Source organism: Babesia bovis, chromosome 3 (assembly GCF_000165395.2).
Source record: "Babesia bovis T2Bo chromosome 3, whole genome shotgun sequence".
In the NCBI taxonomy this organism is placed as follows: Eukaryota; Apicomplexa; class Aconoidasida; order Piroplasmida; family Babesiidae; genus Babesia; species Babesia bovis.
The window spans coordinates 416,641-437,253 of NC_010575.1; the positions used below are offsets into that span (position 1 = coordinate 416,641).

Sequence of the window (20,613 nt, forward strand, 5' to 3'; positions counted from 1 at the left end):
CGCAGCCTGTCCACAACACATCCGTGTTTTTAGTAATTTATAATATTCAGTGGCACAATTCTCTTATGTTTTACTGTACTATTTTGTTAATCCTTGCTAAACTGAATTGTACCAAATCAATGCTATACTACAGACTTCATTGTCTTATTTCTATACCTGAGGACTATAGTTATCTTCTAGTTTTATTGATTTTTTTGTCTCCTAATAATATACTTTAATGGGTACTTCGGTGGAAAATATTGCACATCTCACTGGTCAGTCACACCACAGTTTTAATTTAGCCAATATTAAAACATTGATAGAACACTATACACATGCTAAATAGATACTACGAATATTAACACACAATGTGGAATGTCTACTTTATGGAATCTTGCCTTAGCTGAGTAAATAACCATTGTAATTGTCTTGATGATGTGCGTCTAACATAAACCGCTTTATTAAATAACTTATATCAATTGTCTTCATTATACAATGGAGCTTGTGAGGGCTAAACAGAGGAAGCCGGTAGAATTCCGAATTACAATCCGTAGGTCTAATCCATTGTGCCGTACTACTGCGTTATGAGCTTAGTTACAATGTGACTATTTGATGGTTAATGATTTATGTGTTAATGTAGCTACTCCATTATGTATCCTGTTTTCTTTACATTACTATGTGTTATTGTTATATGATGATACTATGAACTTTATTAAGCCATTAGTACCCTTTAATTGATGTTTCAGGTAATGAGGACGCTTATGCTCCAGAGATGGATAATTATGTAGAGCATATGAAGGGTTTTGTTCAATCAGTTTTGACTGGCAACTCGTCAGCTCCATACAACAAGTTGATGATGATGGAGTATGTCAATGAGACGATACACAGGAACCAGGGATTGGCGTTGAGCACTCAGCTAGATGAATACTTTAGATCCACTATAGCATCCATGATTAACCAGGCTGATGATAGCAATGACTCTTTAGGACAATTTGGTACGGACATCATGAAGCGTAACGAGCAGGTTTTCAACCATATTGAACTTTGTTGGTGTCGACTAAGATCGGCTCTAAGTGAGCTAATTCAGGTATTTTCTCAACTACAATCTGTTAATACTCCTGGATTTTCAATATGGTAATTAATTGTATTGCTTTTAACTTAGATTTAGGAACAACGCCATGGAATATTTCAAGCAACATCTTCATTCGAATCCTCAAATGAAGGATCGATTGACTGTTGCATTGCTTGACATGATTTCGAAGTACCGAGATGGCTTTGATGTTATCTTTTGCCAGCTTCGTAATATAGTTGAGATGTATACATTTGTTGGTGGTTATGAAAAGTTGGAGGAGCGTGTGATATCTGAGACTCGTGAATATTATCGTCAGTTTTCTTCTCAGGTGTCATCATTGCATTCCGTGAAGGGATCATATATCGTCATTCAGAACAAGATATTGCGTGAGGTGTGTTTGTTGTTAAATTTGTTCATGTTATCCAGGAGGAAGCCTGTAACAAGTACCTTCTAAAGGAGACTGTCGACAAGGTAATGTCCACTGTCAGGATCCAGCTTTTGCAACTCACTGCTGACCGTTTGATGGATCGTCAGGTTCTCGAGGATTTGATAACCACGGTTGATACATCTCACATGCGTGTTCTAGTGTCACTCTATGCTGACACTGATTGGTTATCTAATCTCCACGATGCTTTATTTGACGCTGCTAAGAACATTGGTGATAGGATAACAACCGGTTTCATTAACCGCTTGAGGCAAGAACCTGTGTCATCCTCTGGGAGGCTATGCTCCGACTATATTAAGGAACTCTATGGCCTCAAGACTAGGGTTGACACTACTATCAAGGATACTCTCGGTTCTAATGTCGATATAAAATCAAAGGAGCACATTCTATGGCAGCGTATCCTTAATACGACTGAGTCCTATATGGAGCCCATTACTATGGCATTGGCATCATATGCTGATAATATATGTGCTGACACAAGCTTGGATAAGTTTGTTAGTGTAGATCATGGCATTTCGTTTATAATGAAGTTATTCCGTGCATTATCTGGGAAGTCTAGGTTTGAGGTTCACTTTAGGTCACTTGTTTCATCTCGTTTATGGTATCACCAGAAGCTTTCTCAGTGTCATGAAGTGCTGGTATCTAATCTTCGTGAGGAGTGTGGTGCTAGCTATGTATCCAAGATGGATGTTATATTCAATGACTATAAGAACTCATGTAAATTTGCTGCTGAATTCACCCAACGAAAGAGGAATCTGGCTTTAGATCATGGATCTATCGGTTTCAATTTTACATGTTTGTTGTTATCTAAGGAATCCTGTATTCGTAACTCTCAGCGTGCTATACCAGATACCTCGAGGATGAACTCTTTGGAGGCTATATCACCTATGGATCTCGACAATACGTTACCAGTAGACCCTCAGATAAATGCGGTGAAACAAATGCAGCAATGCTTTATAGATTTCTACGCTGAGAAGTATAAAAACAGATCACTATCAATTTTAACTGACCTCGGCTCTGCGGTATTGACTATGGACTTAAACGGTCGTTCGTATGACCTTTCCTTATCACTATATCAGGCTTATACACTACTCTCACTGAATGGTGATGGATGCACTACCCTTGGCCACATAAGGGCACTAATGGGTACCGACTATGATGACGATGTCATGAGGCGTCATTTATTAAAAATGGCTGATGGTACTAACCCATTGTTAACCTTTACGGTATCGGGTCTAACATTTGATACATGTTCGGATACCGATTCCTTTTGTGTGCATCCGCATTTTACTGCCGATACTCGTGAGCTAAACTTCCGTTATCGTGAGGAGTCAGTAGTTCAGCCTGATAAGGGTGAAGTGGACACCCATTCATTGGAGGACCCAACTCCGGTTGTTGAGGCTACTATAGTACGTCACCTCAAGACCCACCTCACGGACTCTTCCACTAACGTCTTCAGGGCCTGCGTTACCAAGATAAGCGGTCTAGACCGCTTTGAGTTCAACAAGATACTGAATTCTCTTGCTGAGCGTGACTTTGTGAGTATCGACACGAAGTTGGACACCATATCGTATATACCGTAGGGCATTAATGACATTAACGTAATGTTCTGTTACATTGTGAACGGGAATGTGAATGCAGGCTCGTAATTCTGCTGTATGTGTCTTTGTAGAGCTTTTACGTAATTCGATGTAGATTTTATATCCGTTGCGGTTGCTATTAATTCTACCAACTTGTTGCGTTGTTGGCACAAAGCACGACGCTTCTGATCGATGATATTAGTAGTCCTCGATCTTGTTAATACAAAATCAGGTCGATGTCGCTTTGCTAGGTACCATCCAATTTGTTTTTCAAGCGGCATTTTAGCCAACTTAATCAACTCCATTATACTTACGGGTTCGTAGAATTGTGACAATACGGCGTAGCATGTGCTGTTATCGACTCCAGTTGGGATAACATGCCCACTGTCCTTTAGAGATACCTTCTTGGCTCCATTGCATGTACATCTGTTTTTAGGTATCCTGTTAACTACATCCTGTGTTTTAACATTTGTGGCTTCAGGACGGTGGCAGAGGCCGAACTTTTCTGCTATCATCCAATCATGTGATTGTTTAATCATTTCCCAGTTATTCTTTACATATATATAGCAGCATCGGCGTTCTCCGCTTTTGTACATTTGGCATGGTATGCGTGATGCTAGGAAACATCCTGTTAGATCATAGTCTTCTATTAAGTTCCCTACAAATGATGCCAATAGCCATGCACCCTTTGTGTTTTTAAATTGCCGTACAATATTATTAACTAATGCTTTTTCCATAGCGGCATCAAATGAGTATATGTGGGACGCCCCTTCAAAATGGTCGAAGGCTGCAATATCCTCATTACAGAATCCAACAGCTAGTGTCGAGTGCATTTTGGTGAATTCGTTGAGTACACGATAGTAGAGTGAGTCATCATCTGATGACGTACTTGAGTGCGATCCCTGTGGTGTGGCTGACGTCTCATCACCATGGTTCGAGTAATTTTGGTAGTGCGTGTTGACACTATCTGAGTTAGTGCACCTTTTGGACGTGTTACTACGCCCACTGAGAAGTTCCAGCTTGACGGAGTCCAACTTAGCAGTGGGAGTGACCATAGTTGGGTCCAATTTATCTTCTTCCTTTATTACATATTGCGCCTTCGGTAGGACATAGGCTTTGATTTCTTCATATGTGCAGAATCCTGTCATTTCACTAACTAATTTAGCAACATCTACTTTGAGATATTCTATTAGGTTGATGATCGATGACCTGTAACTGACTGGGCAGAGCTCTATACCTATGGACGCGAATACTGGCACTTGGTGTGCGAATAAGAAGTTAGGTGCACCTCTTCCACTTCCAAGGTCCACTACTACACTAAGATTATCTAGCCCAAAACGAGTGAGCTCCGCACAAATTTGTGTTAAGCACGTGGGCTTTATCTCGCCGTACATTCCGTAGGTCGACGTACTGATATTATTCATTGGACTCTTGTACATGTAGTTTATTCCTTCGTCCGGTACTCCTATCCCTCTACTGAGGTCATAGTATACACGGCGAAATAGCGATTGTGCAAGTTGACGGTATTCCGATAGCAATTCGGTGTATGGAGGCATTAACGGTCCTTCATTAACATCTCTACGATTGTTTGGATCTTCATGATGTTGCGTGTCCATCATCCTGGTTAGTGTGTGCATATTACTTGGTATTATTCTTTTAAGGTTCATTTGCTGCATTGTTCCTAGATTATAAGCTGTTTCAACAGTGTGAGCATGAGCTGTATGCTGGCGGGGCACAACATGCCTCCTCTTTGCGGCATTGACCATCCTGCGGGGAGTACTTACGTCTGCCACTTCTATATTAGGTATTTCAGCTTGGTGAATCATCACACGTTTACTGCAGCATCCATTAGAATGCACTGTGCGATCCATTTTGATAAAACTGCATTAACAAATAGTACCTTTTCTTAGCAAGAGACGAATTTAATTCGATAATACTCAATACAAAATGAGCAAGGAATGTAAAAACAATATACTTTTACCTTGCCTGTTGTCAGATATCGACGTCGTAGTACCTGGTGACTCGAATGAGTAATATGCGTATCGCGATATTCCTCCTTAGTAAAAAATAGATATCGAGCCACTACGTACTTATGATTGCCAAGTTACTTTTGCGATGGGCCGTGCGTTGTTCCGTTATATGTAGGCAGGTAGAATCGTGCTGCACTTTGGATGCCCACAGGACAATTGCGTTTCAGGGAGACAGATCGACTCTAAATTCCCGCACAAATATGCTATACGGCTACGACAATATAGCTTTTGTGCGTATCTACAGAGGATTCTACGGTTTCCAGGTAGTAGACTTTGACGAGTTGGCCCGCACCTTCTAACCTACCGCGTTCGATATCCAGAAAACAACATCAGCCAAAAATTAACATCCACCTGAAATATGCTATATATTGCCTCGTTGCTAGCATAGCAGCTGGAAACTATTTTCGACGCCGCATGCGACTGCCCTTGCCGCGCGACCAACAGCTAGGCCAAATATAAATATACCGATATTCACTGTTGCCAGTACTATATTTCCTTTATATTATTATTTGTTGATATTGAATATACCATTTAATTTTTGTCTTGTTTTATATAGCCATCCAATTGTCACAACAGCAGCATAATGTTTCCAGTAGCTATATAGAAATTGGATATAGTCAATCCATTTTTCACTATAGCATCTTTTATGCCTAGCTAATGGTACATAATTAGATAATGGCACATAATACCACTATAGCAACACGTAGGTCTAGCTTATATACACTCTAGCTGTAAACATAACAAATCACTATCTAGTACAATGCCACGTTCAGACTATAGAAGTAGCTCTCGCAAATATCGCAGCATATCGCATGATAGAGGCTATCAATCCCGGGAGAGGTATAGAAAGGATGACCGGGCTGGTTACCGCCGGCGTCGATCTCCGTCTTCCGATAGCTCATATGTTTCTCGCAGAGTATCAAGGTCTCGAGTATCACACGAGAGGCGGAGAAGTGATTCATCACCTAGGTATAGTCACGATCGCAGTCGATCCCGTGAAGTTATAAGTCGAAGAATCCATCGCCGAAGGCATTCTTCACGTGATAGCCACTCACTGTCGCCTAGACCACATCGTTCGAGGCGCAGAGATGGTATCGATAAGGAACCCGATAATGCACGTTACAGCAAACCAAGTGGTAGTCAACATGAACAAGCAGTGGAAACTGCATCCGATTCATGCCCCAATACACTGCAATCTGATACCGCTGCTATGCTGAGGTCAACGCTTGGTAACAGTACCGATATAACACTGGACTCATTGAATAGTGAATTCCGGGAGATGAACTATTCGCGTGCGTATGGCATCGACATTTCAGGTTTTGTTGGTGTCCAATCTGAGGTACTTAAGGTAGATATCCCTACAGAACAGAAACCTTTATCTAACTACGAACGGCGTCAGCAGCGCAAGGAGGAGATATTGAAACACCCAGATCGCTTTTGGAAGTGCAAGCGCTGTGGATACATGAACTACTTATCGAACTACGAGTGCACTGGATGCCAACAATTACGGAATGCCAATCGTTAGTTAAAACAGTTGATTGGCGGCAGTACTCTAAATATCACCTCCTGCTAAATTTAAATGTCAATCCATTTTTATATTAGTTAAAAAACCTGTGCAGCATGATCGGCAGCAGTATGAACCGGTGGGTCATCACAAGTGCGCTCAATGATAACCAAGATGTAGAACATAATGCGATACTCATTGGTATCTAAGGTCTGATTAATCAATTTCATTGTTCCTTACCATGTAACCCTCATCTTTGAAATAGCGTTCCGAGTGTATTAGCTTGTTTTGCATTGCAAATATTACATGGTATATCAACACCCCGCGTGTGGTTTTAAATCCATCCATCATTGCCTGTTTAATGGCATTACTGAGACATATAGCCAAACTTACCATTTGTACTTTAGATCCACCCTTGACTCCAGGTGTTTTCGTGGAAAGTAGTGTCCTCAGGAACGAATAAGCATATGATATCTCAATGGCTGATAGTATCGGTTGGAACATTTCGAAGTTGGCTTTACTTGTAGCCAGGGGTGACAGTACGGTGCCTTTAGGTTATATAAGTAAGTAACTCTACCTACCTTGTCCCTTGACCGCCTTATTTATTGAATCTATAGACATTGAGTTGTACAGTGCCGTGATGTGGCTATCACTCAATAGCTGCGGGAAGTGTTCGATATAGCGCTGTAACCTACTGCTCCAAACCACGATTTCTCAGATTTTGTTTTATATAGGTAATGTAAAACTAAGTCATCTATATTAACCGCTTCCTCTTGTATCAAATGACATGATTCAAATGCCTCGAACTCCTTTTTAACCAGCATGGTGCAGTTTGATTCATTCTGTATATATTAGGCACAACTCCAGTCAATTACCTCCAGAAGCAGCCTTAGGACATTAGATATTTTCTCTTTAGCTCTTTGCGATGGGTACATCTTCGACAATTTAACAAGTGATGCCAGTATTTGATAATCCACATGTCGATCCTGTTAGTGATGTAATACTGCTAATACAACAAACCTGCTTGGATAGTGCCTTTAGGTAATTTTCTAGGCAACTTATTTTAACGTTGAATAACAATTCCGGCTCATTATTTCCGTTATTATCAGGGCTTGTTGGTAGCTCTTTCGGTTCCACAATATCAGTCATTACTTGACGGAATTTATCTATATCGCTAAATACGTATTTAGCACAGAACGGGTTGCGCAAGACCTTGTTTAAGCCTATAGGTAATGATACCTACTATATCTACCTACATAAATACGCTGTGAGTCGTTGTCGGAAATCTGCATTTTCATCTGATATTACCTTGTTAAACTCTGCCATCCAGTCACCTTGTGCAAATATCTGGAGCAGGTACGGCGTGAAGTGCGATAGTACATCCCCGATAAATATCTGTTAATACTGATTATCACTGAATCTAGATACCTGTGGGATGGGTCCATCCAATCTGCTACACTCAGTGGCTCCTTCTTTCCGGTTACGCGAGTACAGGAAGAATCCATTGAGGTAAACGCAAGCGCAACATCCTCCCAGTAAAGCTACCTTTGAGCAATTCTCATTTGTAAAATGCGACTTGAATATATATTTCAGCGATCCTATCCCAGCACGTGGCATTGTCTATACTTCATCCAGACTTCACACATTACAAATTTGTTTCAATATAACCTTTATTTATACAATATTTCAACTGATGTAGATGAATCAAGCATTAAATTACTTCGTTGGGAGATAGATGGAATCTATGGGTATAAGGTGTAACACAACCACTTCTTTATTATGCTATTTCAGGGCATATACACATATATATTCTAGTGTTGAAACTCAATCCATGATACTTAGAAGACCGTTTTCTACATTGCAGCGTGAGCTGGCTAAATCAATTCAGTCCAAGATCGACGCTATTCCATTTCATATAAATCGCACTGGTAAGTTCCCATTAATGATCTCATAGACTACACAGCTTCTGGCAATCTGGCTGTGTTCGTGAAATACAGGCACAACAACAACTTGGCTTATACTTATGTCCAGAAGGTCAAGGGCAATCGCAAGATATTGAAGCAGGAGTTGCAGGTTCTGTTAGGCAACTGTCGCATAATGGACACTCGCAATGCTTTTGTGATCCAGGGCAATTACAAGAATTTGATTGTCAAGTATCTTAAGAGCATCGGTTTTTAGATATGGCAAAGGTACCACCTCCTGCCAGTGAGGTATGTATCTGGAGAGTAATATAATTCCTGCAGGGTAACCTTTTTCTCGTGTTAAGTGCAATATTTTGTTTGTTTTCACTATGCCTTATGTTAATATGCTGGGCTATTTTCGGCGAATCCATAACTCGATTCTATCGCATTCACGTTTCTGAGAACTTTGGTTCTGATGATAAAAAGCAGTAGTTTTGGTGAGGACTATACTTTGTTGTAACCTTGCGATATTCTGATGGCTCCCAGGATTATACGTGTTACTAAATCCAAGGAGCTGTTACAGCTGATACGCTTATTGCAGGGTTCCCGTATATTACCATGTGGCAATCCGACCAATGGCTATTGCATAAAACCTGGATCGTGGCACAATTCGGTTTATAGGTATATGAATCATTGGAATTCCTTGAGTCATCCTAGGAACCCTAGAATCCCTAAGGACACCCGTTGGTGCATATATGACTTGAGATGTAGTCCTCGTGGTCCCGTATTCTGCGCAGGTACTTTGCGCAACAATACTGGAAGTACTGCTGGCGCCATCAATCCTACAATGTCACTCTATGTAGGATCAGTGACACACCAATTCCACATTATGCGTCGCATATCGTGGTCTGAAGGTAAACTCCAGCTAGATTCCATAACTAAAGCTTTTTTCTATACCCTATCTGGTCCCAGGATAAACAAGGTTGTGTATAACGATTCCGTAGATCTCGCTTGCTGGCTTGGTTATAATTGTAATGTCACATTTCGGAATGTACTTGATTTGTGTTATATGTATGTAACACAATCTGAGAATATCCATGTAACAAACAGTTATTCTATGATCAAGGAGATGCTGGATCATTCTGTTGAGGCACAACAGAAGACCAGATATTTAAACTCCTTTGCTGGCAACAACGCTAGATACCATTTATTGATGTTTAACCAATTGGTGCGATACCTCCTTGATAAACATGGCCACCCTGAAAGTGCGTGGAAAACTAATATACACCAAATGATCGAGTCTTTAGCTCAGGGGTACCATTGTTACCATATGCAATCCGCGGATGGCGGTATTACTGTTGGTGAGTACACTCCTAGTGACTTTAAAGGACAACTAGAGGCTACTATTGACCTCATAGTTGTGAAGCCTACTCGTGCAATTAATATACTTGACCATAGTCCTGTGTTGGCGATATTAAAGCAGAAATCATATGTTGACAGGACTGCATTGCTTAATACGGGCATGTTTGTGGTATCTCCATTGGATAATGTGGTACATCCACTCTATGCATTGGTGGCACCTGATTTATTTTACCAATTCTCTGATGTTGAGGTTGGTGAAGCCATACAGGTTATACCTATTAAAGAGCCAAGCGGCATTGTGAAATTATATAACATTTACGATAGGTTCTGTTGCTATGTAGAGCGTCAGCATGGTAACACTCTTTTTTACGATATACGGCTAAGGAAGCTAGTTCCTAGGATTACTCGTCCTCGCTGAAGAGATCACTGCCCCAACTCCAACCTTGATCTTGGTTACTGTCATCTACGAACGGGGAGTTGTTGTACTCTGTTATGGAATTGAACCATGTATTAATTTTGCTTACCATTGGCGCTGTTTGTGCTTCCGGTATCTACATTATTGTTACTTCCAGTGAAGTCGCTGATGTTGATTGTGCGTGGTCCGAATATCGAGTCTACCATACGCTGTGCGAAAGCAAATCCAAGTCCGTGTATAACACTTTCCTTGATAGTATTCAGCAATCCAGATTTTCTGGGTTGTTGTGCTTGTGCCAATTGCATTTCCCTTAACTTTTGTTGTAGCAGCAGTTGCTCTTGAGGTGTCATTTGGTTTGGCGTAGTCCTTCTTACGCGTCTACCGCTAAAGTATCGTACATTTCGGTTTATAAATAATTTATTTGGTCTATATAACCAATTAAGTTTTACTAGCGACGCCATCATGTTTCTATCATCGATTATATATACTGTGTTAGGTGTGGCGGTTTACACCCATCTGTTTGGGCACAATTGCTGGAGTAACACGACTACATAATACTTTTTATTACTTTCTGTTATCTGTATAACTGTTTTCGCCTGAGGATGAACGTATGTGTAAACTTCTTTGCCAGCAGGCGCGTTGGCTTATTTATATGATGTTAGCTTGTTATTTTATCGCATCATCGCGTTTATTGCGGTCTGTGAGCGCTTTACGACGATACCATGGCTTTATAACATCACGTAATGCAGTTAGTTGCCATTTGGAGTCTATAATGGCTGGTAAACGTGCCGCCGTTAAACGCGGTGGAATCCTTCCGCAGAGGAAGCGTCTGTCTACTGGCATTGACAGTGAGCAATCTGCCATTGATGATAAGGAATCCAATGAGCGCCTGTTAGAGCTATCGAAGCAATTTGGTGCTAAACCGGAATTCAATCGCCATATTTATGATGACGACCACGTCATGATGACCTATAGAGTTCTCCTTCGTGACTCTAGGTACAAGGTAGACTTAGACGTTGACATGGAGGGTACTCATGCCGTCGGTAGATATACATTTTCTAAGGACGGTAGTGAGGTATGTTACATATTTTCTATACATATTCCATGCAGGTTACCAGTGGTGTCGTGGTATCGACCAATAAGAAGAGCGCACAGAGAAGTGCCGCTCGTCGTATATTAGCACACGTGGATGCCCCTAATACAGATCAGTTAATGGAGATAACGAAATGGATAGTATCTAGCCACAAGAGGATCACTGGCGTCAAGGAATCTGTGTTATCCGACGAGTTTGGTCCATCAGGTCACGTCGTCACTATGAAGTGGACTATTGCCGATAAGGAATTCGTTGGTCAGGGTACATCTAATTCTTTAACGCTTGCGGGTATGTATGCCTCTCAGGAACTATATTGCCTTACTCTACACCTTGCTACTACATCCGCTGTAGCTGCTCTTTCATCCATGAAGAAACCAATGTCAGGTGATCTGAAAGCTATAACTGAACCCAACGCCACGAATAACCATGAAACGGTACCTAAGGCACCCAGTGCTCTCATGAAATCTTCTGAGTTATCCAAGGAGGATGCTGCTCAGATGATCACCATTAGATCTAGTATAGCAAACAGGATGAAAATCACCCAGGAAGAATCTGGTAAGGCCGTTCCAGGTGGATTTGAATGGACACTACTCTGGCAATGGGAAGGTACTGACAAAACAGTGGAGAAAAAGGTAACTAAGGGTTACGGCCTTAGTAAAACTGCTGCAAAGGCTGCTGCCAGCAAGGCTATGCTTGTTGATATAGGGTTTATAGATGAAATCACTGCTGAGGAGAGTGCTGAAGCCAGCTCTATTCGTAATGTCATACCCAAGGTAGGTCTAGTCCCTGTGTTATAATGTATACAGAACCTTGGTGAGGCCGTTAAAAAAGCAGTTCCCTTCATTGCCCGGACCAACTGCAGTGTTTGGCGTTTATTCCTTCCCCAATTAATGGACGCCATAGTCTATCAATGTGACAATTCCTTGATGAAGCCAATATTAGATGTCATAGTGAAGGCTGACCTCGAATTACCTTCTGACATATGGGACTCCTTACTATACAGTGCCTATTCCGCTATTGACGAAACTTTTTGTCGGACTATACTCCATGGAATAAAAAATCTCAAGCTTGATCCCAATTACTTTTTATCTCCCAAGGCACAGGCGTACTACCAAAAGCAGAGGTATGTGATATTGCGTTCGTCCAATGCTTTCCAGCTGGCTCCTGGCATTGGAATTCAATGCAGAGAACTGTGCCAATATTACATCGCTAGAGAGTAGATCAGGGAAGGACGTGGTATCCATTGTCGGTAACCTGGTTCGTACTCAGTTACCCCTGCTGTTCCTCCAGGGTGAATCTACTGCGGAATACTTGAAAAATTCACTAAAAGAGGACGATTTGGTATTACTCGTACCTAGGGACACCACATATCAATGGGTATGTCATAGTTATATTTCATATACTTCCCAGGGTCGCGGCATACTGTGTATCCTTACGAAGCACAAGAACGAGAACCAATCTATCAACATAACTTGTAAGGTCATTCGCAATTTAAATCCGGAGACTAGTGATAGTATATATTCAGAAGCAACTTTTGGCGTATTCCATGTGAACAGCTCCATCACCAACAAGCGCATGATGCAGGCTCTGATGTCAATAACCCACCGAATGATGCCTTTAAATGTATGTTTTCTATATGGCAATACATATTGTGTAGTCTTCCAACACCCCGTATTACTACGACAAGGAACTATTGAAACTAATAGTGGAGCGTGAGCCTCAGAGTGTCAAGGAGGTTGATTGCAGCAATCTACCGCTCAGCACTCGCATCCCATTAACCGATACCCAGGCTGCTGCATGTCGATATGCACTATCCCATCCACTTACCTTAATTCAGGGTCCCCCTGGTACCGGTAAAACACAGGTTGCTTGTGCTATCATCGACTGTTTGATTCGGAAGACTAGTGAGAAGATTCTTGCCGTTGCAGACTCCAATGTCGCCGCTGACAACTTGATAGAGGGCTTAGATCGTCGTGGCATCCAGGCACTGAGGGTTGGCTTTGGTTCAGAATCGCTACTGCAAGAGGAATCGCTGAAACGATGCACTCGGTACGGCAGGTACCGGTACCTAAGGGAATCTGGTATGCACAAGGAGGCCAACTCCATGCGCGTATTGATGATACTAGACGCCATAAAGACGCATCAGGTGATCATTGCTACTTGTGTAGGTAGTGGTAACGACGTACTTGCTGGTTATTCATTTCCCTACGTCATTATAGATGAATGTGCCCAATCCATTGAGCCTAGTAATCTGATACCCATTGGCAAAGGGTGTCGTCAGCTAGTTCTTATCGGTGACCATATGCAACTTCGACCTACTATAATCTCAACCGAGGCTGCTAGTGAGGGTTTGTCGTCATCATTACTAGAGAATCTAGTTAACGCCAACGTGGGTAAAGTACACCTACTGGATGTCCAGCGCAGGATGCATCCCTCTATATCAGAGTTTCCCAATAATCAATTTTACAAGGGCCTGATTACTGACGCTATAGAAGAGAACAGTCGGAACCCTATAAAGGGTTTCGAATGGCCCAGTCCTGCGTACAACATCGCTTTTATAGACGCCAGTTCAGGTGGCCCTAACGGTCAATTTGAATCAGTGGTTGGTACATCGCGGTCAAATGCACTGGAAGTGGAGATAATCCTAATGCTACTAAAGTCGTTCCTTGACGCCGGGGATGTACGCGAGTCTGATATTGGCATTTTAACTGCGTACGACGCCCAAAAGTGGCAACTCAGGCGCAAGGTGAATCAGATGTTCGGCATTAACGCCCAGGCTATTGAGATAGACTCTGTTGACGGTTTCCAGGGTAAGGAGAAGGAACTCATTCTATTCTCTGGTGTGCGGTCAAACAACCATAAGGATATTGGTTTTTTGAAAGATCCCAGGCGTATGAATGTTATGTTAACTCGTGCTCGCAGGGGACTGATTGTTGTGGCGGACAAATTCACTATTATGAACGATATATCTAACTGGCGTCGTTATATGGACTATATAACGGACCGCGTCTTGGATATTCATATTTCTCAGCTTAACAAACACCTCCATACGCCATCACCTCAGCTAGAGTCCATTGTGAGTCGGGCTAAAACTGGTAAATACCCTTGATTTAGCTATGTGAACATATATTCATAATGCAATAGTAATTGGAAATATTGTACCTAGGTGATTATCGTTAGTTATGCCCCTTAGGTATACAGTTGAACACACCTGCTCTCCTTGAACATTAATATGAAATTTACATCCAAAGAGCTCAATGCATCTACACATTTAGAGTATATTTAAATATATATTCTATGGCTGGTTACACTATTTTATATACACAATAAATGTGACTACTCCAGGTAGTCAGTATGTGCACCGGACACGTATTAGCGTTATATTATATTTAATATTAACTGCATCTGTAGTAAATATTTATGTTATATTTTTTTATACTGTATAGCGCCCTTGCTTGTATAAGCTTTGGTATACCGACGCTGTTTATATAATATGGTCCAAACCGTTGACCTGGCAACTGTATTTCAAGCTTAATGTTACCAGTATAAAATGGATAATCAGGCGTTCATTCGCCTAATGACAATTTGCTATGCCATCGCAGGGGCATTGGCGACAATTGCAGTTCAGCTATTTTTTCGTAACCGCTACCAAGGGAAGGAGCGCAGGGATTTCTATTTGTAAGTTGTTATATCTATGTGTTATACCGTGTACAGGCTAATTTTATTAATAGTTCCCCTTGGAACATTTTGCCTCTGGTTGTTGTAAGTTATTTAACATATAGCACTACAGAATAAAGCACTGGATCACATGTTTACACAATAGCTAACATTTGTGCAGGTGGTTCTGTATGTACATTGCTCAAATGCATCCCATGATATCGCCTATTAAACACTTTATTCACAAAGCGCCAGAGGCGGCTGCAGAAGTCCCGGCACCAGCAGCCGCCTAGATATCTTCTGTAGCAGATATTCTGCTATAGAGGTCAACCACGGGCAACAATTGTATTCTAATGTCTACTGTGTTACATTATATAATTGGCTAAACATGGTCGTTATTGAAAAGTAGTTAGCAATCCATTGCGGGGTCCTTGGATTGCATAGATGTGTATTATCTGGTCAGTACATCGGAATCGTGTGTTAACAGTGATCAATGAAGGTTGACTTCATGAATGTATATTTGAGTCAATCCCCCCACACACCTTGTTCTTATATAGACAATTTTAACACGAAAAGCGCGGTTGCCGAGTTGTATGGCACATTCCAAAGCATCTATGGCGACGGAAGGAAAGCCTGCTTCGCCTGGTGAAATCCGGGTTACCAGCGTTGGGTTGGTATACGGATATGTTAACTATGCGAGGAAGCTGATTGACGGTGGCGAGCCGGTGGTTACCCTTCGTGGTACTGGCCGTGCTATGAGTAACGTAGTAGAAACTGCTGAAATATTGCGTCGTGCGTACAAGGGTATGCATCAATTGACCCTCTTAGACACACAGGACAACTTGTAAGTTTGGGTTTATTAGGCCAGTATTTTTCTGGTTTCCATATACTAATTCTTGTACCATGATTCCATGGTTATATGTGTTTCGTTATTAGTTATATGATAAGTGGAAGGACGTTGTTATTGTCCTTTATAATGTACATGTTCCATCATGCCACGTGTGTGTTGTGTTGATTGTATTGTTTAGTTTCTTTACTGAATAATGCTTCAGGGCTTCTGACCAGGATGCAGAAGGTAAGGATTCTCGCAGGCCTGTTTGCTTTTTGACTATAAAGCTCACACTGGACCCTCAACACATTGACACTTCTGCTCCCGGTTACCAGAAGCCACTTGACGACGAGCAGTTGAAGGAGGTTGACGTTGAAAAGCTTATTCAGGGTATTAAAAACGTGGGTATGAGGAGAAAAACTACCATGCCCAGGAGACAGGGTAACAAGGCACCAAATTCGGAGCGTGAGAACAAGAGCTAACATCTCATAAGTAATTTATCACTATGTAGCCCTTTTGCATGCTATTCGTAGATATTTTTGGTGTGACTGTACCTGTAGTGAATGTCTGTTAGACATTGCACCAATGTATATTCATCTATGTTGGCAGTGTTCAGCTAGAGTACTGTATAGTGCTTTTGATATCTAGTGCAGTTTCTATGCTTTTAAAATCTGCGTATATATAACGTGCATTGAATAAGCTACTGGCTGTGGATATAGCATAGGATGCAACGACAGAAATTTACGTGTACTAAATATCAACTGTTAACCAATCAGAACACTGCCGGAATAATGTTCATTATGTTAGCCTATATATAGCCACTAATACGACGCCATAAGCACGCCTAGTGGTCTATGTTATGACATTTGTTATCTATGGGTACATTCCACGTTCTGGTAGTATCTTTGGCATAAGTGGGACTGATAGTAACAATGTCATATCACAACTCCACCTAAAGCGCTACGACATTAAACAACATATGAGAACACTCAACTGGGTAGCCAGTGGCACTTAAATGTAGAATCCAAATGGCAATTCTAGTCAAAGTAAAATATCCGACTGTTCACTTAAAACACATTTGAATCCCAGATAGTGTATAAAACCAAACTATATGCTCATAATAAGAGAATGACTCCTGTATATAAATATCTCTACCATGCCACTACACATCATTGAAATCTAGTATCTATATCACTTATCTATATACATATTCCATACAAAGAAGACGTGAGCTACTCTATGAAATGTAAGAACGTTTTGTCTATTCAAAGTTGCTCAGTTTACACATGTGAGCATATATACAACGTAGATAAATGAAGATTCCTAGTAGGCAACGTTATTCACTTTTTATATGATTCCTGGTACAACAGAGTAGTATTAACATTCATTAAAGACTCCTGAGTCTCGTTTCGTGTACATTAATATGGCATATATGGGGAAATTTAATTCACGAGTTTGGCCTACCGTATTCTCTAACACATATATATAGACATCTATTTTGTCTTTAATGTGTTTTCGACGGAATATTTGGTTATAAACCGAAAGCAGAATTCAAAGATGAACATTCTGCTGAAGCAGTCTAACGGTGCCTTCATCGAACGCATATCTATCGCTGATGACGCTACTGTTGACGATTTGAGGCAGTTATTCTATGAGAAGTGTATGTATACTACTGTGTATATTTAATATTTATCAGTTCATTTTTACCCTCAACGTCAGCAATGGTCGGTCAATGCAGGTATGTTTCATTATATATTTTTTCCCTTCTATATCGCCATTCAGCTGATGGTGTTAAGCTAGTTGAGAATCGATTATCCGACTATGGAATCACTGATGACACGTCGTTATATTTCAAGGATCTAGGTATGTTTTAAATATGCTTACACATTTTGTCTATATATTACATTTGATCTGTTTCTGTACTTTCAAATGTACTGCTACACCAGTAGCAATGAAATACCATTTACCGCTGGCTATAACCTTGTTACAGGGGTACAAATCTCATGGCGGCTTGTATTCTTTTTGGAGTACCTAGGCCCGCTATTGATATTACCGCTATTATATCACTTCCCCGGTATATTCTATCGCACTAACGATGTGCCGAAGAATAACGTTCAAGTATTCACCTTTGTGATGTTGATGTTTCACTTTACAAAGCGCGAGTTAGAATCGCTTTTTGTTCACCGTTTTTCTAGGAGTACTATGCCGATTCGCAATTTATTCATTAATTGCTTCCACTATTGGTATGTGTTGTACTGGACGTAATATATCACCCAGGATACTTTGTGCTGTCGGTATTGGTTACTTTGTTTTCCACCCTAGGTACACCGAGATAATCCTCTTGTGGCGCTATGAGAAGATAGTTTTAATAATACTCTTCTTCTACTTTCAGTTTATGACACTGATGACTCACTTGACGCTGCGCAACTTGCGTCCCAAAGGTAGTAGTAACCTTATCTAGTCCACTATATCTACAGGCACTCGAGTTCGTGGTATTCCTAATAATTGGGGTTTTCAGTATGTTAGTTGCGCCAATTACTTCTGGGAACTCATGATTTGGGTAGTGGTGGCCTTATTCACCAATACCATTTCATCATATATATTTGTTTTTGCCGTGGGAGCCATTTTATCACAATGGGCAATGAGCAAGCACCGGAAGTATATCAAGGAGTTTTCCCACTACGACCGCCGTCGGAGGGCTCTGATACCGTTTATATACTGAATGTGGTATACAATCTACCAATCGTATAGCATTATAGTCTGGCATGTACTGGGAATTTCCACATTGTGCCATAATGCTAGGGTCGCAAATGCAGTTTTTTTAAATATTAAATACGTAGAAGTAGCTAGTTACCTAGTGTCCACTAAAATATACTGCAGTACTACGATGTCTATAAAGCAAATTGTTGTATATGTTCCCACTTTAAATAGCTATGTGTTGCCACGTACTTATTGCTCAGCATCAACTTCTTGGTCACGTTCACAGGCTAATAGCCTAATCTTCTCCCGTAGATGCTCTAGTGACTCCCGATTAGATACCCTCGATACCTTTTCCAGAAGCCAGTTTTTATTTTTTACCGATATCGAACCTTCTGAAAGATCATCTAGAACCAGGCTCCTACCTGCTGGTGACTCCGATAAATTGAGTGTGGAGTTATCGGCACTATGTACCGTGGAGTGGTCAACTCTGTAGGTACCGGCAGTTGAGACATCCCCGAAAGTGTACATGTTTGTTAATGCGCCCGTTGAAGTATACACCTCCGGTTGCTCAGTGCTACTGTCCACATTAGGTTTCACTTCATCGAATATTGACCTATTGTATATGGCACACGACCGTACATCATCGGTAGAGGTACGTTTAGTCATTGAGCTCATTGGCTCGGACGCATTGTCCATACAGCTGTATTCCGGGATGGTTGTAGGCCTATCATCAAAGAAGCTACACAGGCTGAATTCATCATTTCCGATATAGGACGACTTCGTGGTGGCCGAGCCCCTCGTGGAGCATGTGGCACTACCATCGTCCTTGAATAAAGTTTTAGTCCGAATCCTGTTATTTATTTCGATAAGCGACATGTTTTGCGATTTGAGGCTGGAGTTGCATTCGTACATTCTCCGTAGGTCCCTCCTAAGCTTCTTTACTTCCTCCTTCAGTTCATCACTTTCTCGCTTGAGGTAGTTATATTCAGTTTTCTGCTTTTCCACTACCTTATAGCACGAGAACAGGTTGTCGTTGATATGTGTGACATCCTTTTGCAATTGAGTTATCCTAGACATTAATTCAGCCTTCCTCTTTTCATGCTCTTCAATCTCACTATTGTGCATATTCTTTATTATATCCAGGGATTCATTCAAAGTCTTACTTTCTTCTGAGTACGTTGCGATACGCTGCTGTAGCAGCATTTTATCCTTTATGTGCTCCTCGTTATGCTTCCGTTCAACGGCTAGTGCATTTTCCAGTTCCTCTACATTAGACCTTGCTTTATCAAGTTCAGCTTGTAGTTCCGTTGCCTTCTGCTCTAGTGACTCCACCTGTTCATTTGCATGTTTCAGGTCATCCGACGTGACGTGGTCATCCGTTTGCGATTCGGCATTTAGTCGTGTTACCAATTTAAGTTGTTCCAATGCCGCTATGGTTGATGCGCGTCCCGAGTACGCTGCATCTATGGAGTCGTACCTATTCCTAAACCATTGCATAATCTGTTCATTCGACTTCATCCTTAAGCTGGACCTGGCGGCATGTGCATACTCGCTGGCAACTGCCCTGTGTACATCTCTAGACAGCGGCGATGCGTTGTGGTCCGCTGTGATGGCACGCCTCAGGATGGGTGACGGACTAACGTCATCCCTGGCGGTAACATGGCCTGCATCTTCACTTACTGTACGGCTTATACTTTGCTTCAGTTTCTTGGTCTCATGTAACACCCTATCGGAGAATGTTATCTTCTTATGCTGCCGAGATGTCACTACTGGCGACTCACAGGGTTTCTGGGAGTCAAGTCCCAGTGACCTAGAGCTGTCTATGGACGAAGTGGCCAACTGTGTATTAGTTTCATCCCCAAAAATATCCACGAATATTACGGGTTCCTTGCTCTCAGCGGTGTGTGTGCTGTCTACCACCGATTCGTACACGGTACTCTGTGTACTTATCGTAGGGTTACACGATTTCGTAGGTGTTTTAATATCACCTTTATCACCGGTAGACACCATGTTGTATCTATATCAGTACCCCTTAGCTTACTGTCG

The 20,613-nt window shown here is 41.4% G+C and overlaps 13 protein-coding genes across 13 annotated transcripts; 9 read left to right on the plus strand and 4 right to left on the minus strand.

Annotated features, from left to right (window-relative positions):
- The first annotated feature begins 444 nt into the window (after positions 1-444).
- BBOV_III001760 (Cullin family protein) lies at positions 445-3,094 on the plus strand. Its single transcript, XM_001611261.2, has 4 exons — positions 445-529; positions 726-1,113; positions 1,148-1,442; positions 1,478-3,094. Exons 1-4 carry the CDS (start codon positions 475-477, stop codon positions 3,077-3,079), a joined length of 2,340 nt encoding a protein of 779 aa, XP_001611311.1. The 5' UTR covers positions 445-474; the 3' UTR covers positions 3,080-3,094.
- BBOV_III001770 (Histone methylation protein DOT1 family protein) lies at positions 3,089-5,370 on the minus strand. The gene has a single exon (XM_001611262.2). It carries the CDS (start codon positions 4,945-4,947, stop codon positions 3,109-3,111), a length of 1,839 nt encoding a protein of 612 aa, XP_001611312.1. The 5' UTR covers positions 4,948-5,370; the 3' UTR covers positions 3,089-3,108.
- A 471-nt stretch (positions 5,371-5,841) lies between these two features.
- Positions 5,842-6,651, plus strand: BBOV_III001780 (uncharacterized protein). The gene has a single exon (XM_001611263.2). The coding sequence runs from the start codon at positions 5,867-5,869 to the stop codon at positions 6,629-6,631; it is 765 nt and encodes a 254-aa protein (XP_001611313.1). The 5' UTR covers positions 5,842-5,866; the 3' UTR covers positions 6,632-6,651.
- Positions 6,652-6,663: 12 nt separating this feature from the next.
- BBOV_III001785 (uncharacterized protein) lies at positions 6,664-8,323 on the minus strand. Its single transcript, XM_051767546.1, has 9 exons — positions 8,039-8,323; positions 7,867-8,005; positions 7,631-7,833; positions 7,486-7,596; positions 7,306-7,452; positions 7,192-7,270; positions 7,004-7,158; positions 6,851-6,964; positions 6,664-6,815 (listed from the first exon to the last, which is right to left on the minus strand). The coding sequence occupies exons 1-9, from the start codon at positions 8,225-8,227 to the stop codon at positions 6,705-6,707; spliced, it is 1,248 nt and encodes a 415-aa protein (XP_051623732.1). The 5' UTR covers positions 8,228-8,323; the 3' UTR covers positions 6,664-6,704.
- A 58-nt stretch (positions 8,324-8,381) lies between these two features.
- BBOV_III001790 (Mitochondrial large subunit ribosomal protein (Img2) family protein) lies at positions 8,382-8,789 on the plus strand. The gene is made up of 2 exons (XM_001611264.2): positions 8,382-8,538; positions 8,574-8,789. Exons 1-2 carry the CDS (start codon positions 8,442-8,444, stop codon positions 8,786-8,788), a joined length of 312 nt encoding a protein of 103 aa, XP_001611314.1. The 5' UTR covers positions 8,382-8,441; the 3' UTR covers position 8,789.
- BBOV_III001795 (putative integral membrane protein) lies at positions 8,750-9,095 on the plus strand. Its single transcript, XM_051767300.1, has 2 exons — positions 8,750-8,820; positions 8,854-9,095. The coding sequence occupies exons 1-2, from the start codon at positions 8,791-8,793 to the stop codon at positions 9,001-9,003; spliced, it is 180 nt and encodes a 59-aa protein (XP_051623778.1). The 5' UTR covers positions 8,750-8,790; the 3' UTR covers positions 9,004-9,095.
- On the plus strand, positions 9,058-10,303 carry BBOV_III001800 (uncharacterized protein). The gene has a single exon (XM_001611265.2). The coding sequence runs from the start codon at positions 9,197-9,199 to the stop codon at positions 10,289-10,291; it is 1,095 nt and encodes a 364-aa protein (XP_001611315.2). The 5' UTR covers positions 9,058-9,196; the 3' UTR covers positions 10,292-10,303.
- On the minus strand, positions 10,260-10,769 carry BBOV_III001805 (uncharacterized protein). The gene is made up of 2 exons (XM_051767266.1): positions 10,398-10,769; positions 10,260-10,360 (listed from the first exon to the last, which is right to left on the minus strand). The coding sequence occupies exons 1-2, from the start codon at positions 10,750-10,752 to the stop codon at positions 10,275-10,277; spliced, it is 441 nt and encodes a 146-aa protein (XP_051623746.1). The 5' UTR covers positions 10,753-10,769; the 3' UTR covers positions 10,260-10,274.
- Positions 10,770-10,870: 101 nt separating this feature from the next.
- On the plus strand, positions 10,871-14,525 carry BBOV_III001810 (AAA domain family protein). The gene is made up of 6 exons (XM_001611266.2): positions 10,871-11,363; positions 11,399-12,154; positions 12,188-12,504; positions 12,539-12,758; positions 12,792-13,004; positions 13,039-14,525. The coding sequence occupies exons 1-6, from the start codon at positions 10,899-10,901 to the stop codon at positions 14,488-14,490; spliced, it is 3,423 nt and encodes a 1,140-aa protein (XP_001611316.2). The 5' UTR covers positions 10,871-10,898; the 3' UTR covers positions 14,491-14,525.
- A 264-nt stretch (positions 14,526-14,789) lies between these two features.
- Positions 14,790-15,401, plus strand: BBOV_III001815 (ATP synthase subunit H family protein). Its single transcript, XM_051766996.1, has 3 exons — positions 14,790-15,059; positions 15,096-15,143; positions 15,220-15,401. Exons 1-3 carry the CDS (start codon positions 14,932-14,934, stop codon positions 15,329-15,331), a joined length of 288 nt encoding a protein of 95 aa, XP_051623698.1. The 5' UTR covers positions 14,790-14,931; the 3' UTR covers positions 15,332-15,401.
- A 207-nt stretch (positions 15,402-15,608) lies between these two features.
- On the plus strand, positions 15,609-16,376 carry BBOV_III001820 (Alba family protein). Its single transcript, XM_001611267.1, has 2 exons — positions 15,609-15,882; positions 16,091-16,376. The coding sequence occupies exons 1-2, from the start codon at positions 15,632-15,634 to the stop codon at positions 16,347-16,349; spliced, it is 510 nt and encodes a 169-aa protein (XP_001611317.1). The 5' UTR covers positions 15,609-15,631; the 3' UTR covers positions 16,350-16,376.
- Positions 16,377-17,363: 987 nt separating this feature from the next.
- On the plus strand, positions 17,364-18,601 carry BBOV_III001830 (3-oxo-5-alpha-steroid 4-dehydrogenase family protein). Its single transcript, XM_051767856.1, has 6 exons — positions 17,364-17,527; positions 17,564-17,605; positions 17,650-17,730; positions 17,858-18,110; positions 18,145-18,308; positions 18,345-18,601. Exons 1-6 carry the CDS (start codon positions 17,425-17,427, stop codon positions 18,587-18,589), a joined length of 888 nt encoding a protein of 295 aa, XP_051623404.1. The 5' UTR covers positions 17,364-17,424; the 3' UTR covers positions 18,590-18,601.
- Positions 18,602-18,756: 155 nt separating this feature from the next.
- Positions 18,757-20,597, minus strand: BBOV_III001840 (uncharacterized protein). Its single transcript, XM_001611269.2, has one exon. It carries the CDS (start codon positions 20,575-20,577, stop codon positions 18,817-18,819), a length of 1,761 nt encoding a protein of 586 aa, XP_001611319.1. The 5' UTR covers positions 20,578-20,597; the 3' UTR covers positions 18,757-18,816.
- Positions 20,598-20,613: the final 16 nt, after the last annotated feature.

Coding starts and splice junctions, on each gene's coding strand:
- BBOV_III001815 (XM_051766996.1), top strand. CDS start 14,932: ATGGATAATCAGGCGTTCATTCGCCTAATGACAATTTGCTATGCCATC. Junction 15,060..15,095: donor GAGCGCAGGGATTTCTATTT/GTAAGTTGTTAT, acceptor TACCGTGTACAG/GCTAATTTTATTAATAGTTC. Junction 15,144..15,219: donor ACATTTTGCCTCTGGTTGTT/GTAAGTTATTTA, acceptor ACATTTGTGCAG/GTGGTTCTGTATGTACATTG.
- BBOV_III001785 (XM_051767546.1), bottom strand. CDS start 8,227: ATGCCACGTGCTGGGATAGGATCGCTGAAATATATATTCAAGTCGCAT. Junction 8,006..8,038: donor TGGATGGACCCATCCCACAG/GTATCTAGATTC, acceptor CAGTATTAACAG/ATATTTATCGGGGATGTACT. Junction 7,159..7,191: donor TAAGGCGGTCAAGGGACAAG/GTAGGTAGAGTT, acceptor TATAACCTAAAG/GCACCGTACTGTCACCCCTG.
- BBOV_III001770 (XM_001611262.2), bottom strand. CDS start 4,947: ATGGATCGCACAGTGCATTCTAATGGATGCTGCAGTAAACGTGTGATG.
- BBOV_III001780 (XM_001611263.2), top strand. CDS start 5,867: ATGCCACGTTCAGACTATAGAAGTAGCTCTCGCAAATATCGCAGCATA.
- BBOV_III001795 (XM_051767300.1), top strand. CDS start 8,791: ATGGCAAAGGTACCACCTCCTGCCAGTGAG. Junction 8,821..8,853: donor TACCACCTCCTGCCAGTGAG/GTATGTATCTGG, acceptor TAATTCCTGCAG/GGTAACCTTTTTCTCGTGTT.
- BBOV_III001800 (XM_001611265.2), top strand. CDS start 9,197: ATGAATCATTGGAATTCCTTGAGTCATCCTAGGAACCCTAGAATCCCT.
- BBOV_III001830 (XM_051767856.1), top strand. CDS start 17,425: ATGAACATTCTGCTGAAGCAGTCTAACGGTGCCTTCATCGAACGCATA. Junction 17,528..17,563: donor GCAGTTATTCTATGAGAAGT/GTATGTATACTA, acceptor AATATTTATCAG/TTCATTTTTACCCTCAACGT. Junction 17,606..17,649: donor GCAATGGTCGGTCAATGCAG/GTATGTTTCATT, acceptor ATCGCCATTCAG/CTGATGGTGTTAAGCTAGTT.
- BBOV_III001810 (XM_001611266.2), top strand. CDS start 10,899: ATGTGTAAACTTCTTTGCCAGCAGGCGCGTTGGCTTATTTATATGATG. Junction 11,364..11,398: donor TTTCTAAGGACGGTAGTGAG/GTATGTTACATA, acceptor TATTCCATGCAG/GTTACCAGTGGTGTCGTGGT. Junction 12,155..12,187: donor TTCGTAATGTCATACCCAAG/GTAGGTCTAGTC, acceptor TAATGTATACAG/AACCTTGGTGAGGCCGTTAA.
- BBOV_III001760 (XM_001611261.2), top strand. CDS start 475: ATGGAGCTTGTGAGGGCTAAACAGAGGAAGCCGGTAGAATTCCGAATT. Junction 530..725: donor AGAATTCCGAATTACAATCC/GTAGGTCTAATC, acceptor TTGATGTTTCAG/GTAATGAGGACGCTTATGCT. Junction 1,443..1,477: donor AGAACAAGATATTGCGTGAG/GTGTGTTTGTTG, acceptor CATGTTATCCAG/GAGGAAGCCTGTAACAAGTA.
- BBOV_III001805 (XM_051767266.1), bottom strand. CDS start 10,752: ATGATGGCGTCGCTAGTAAAACTTAATTGGTTATATAGACCAAATAAA. Junction 10,361..10,397: donor AAGCACAAACAGCGCCAATG/GTAAGCAAAATT, acceptor ATTCCATAACAG/AGTACAACAACTCCCCGTTC.
- BBOV_III001840 (XM_001611269.2), bottom strand. CDS start 20,577: ATGGTGTCTACCGGTGATAAAGGTGATATTAAAACACCTACGAAATCG.
- BBOV_III001820 (XM_001611267.1), top strand. CDS start 15,632: ATGGCACATTCCAAAGCATCTATGGCGACGGAAGGAAAGCCTGCTTCG. Junction 15,883..16,090: donor TTAGACACACAGGACAACTT/GTAAGTTTGGGT, acceptor ATAATGCTTCAG/GGCTTCTGACCAGGATGCAG.
- BBOV_III001790 (XM_001611264.2), top strand. CDS start 8,442: ATGATACTTAGAAGACCGTTTTCTACATTGCAGCGTGAGCTGGCTAAA. Junction 8,539..8,573: donor ATTTCATATAAATCGCACTG/GTAAGTTCCCAT, acceptor TAGACTACACAG/CTTCTGGCAATCTGGCTGTG.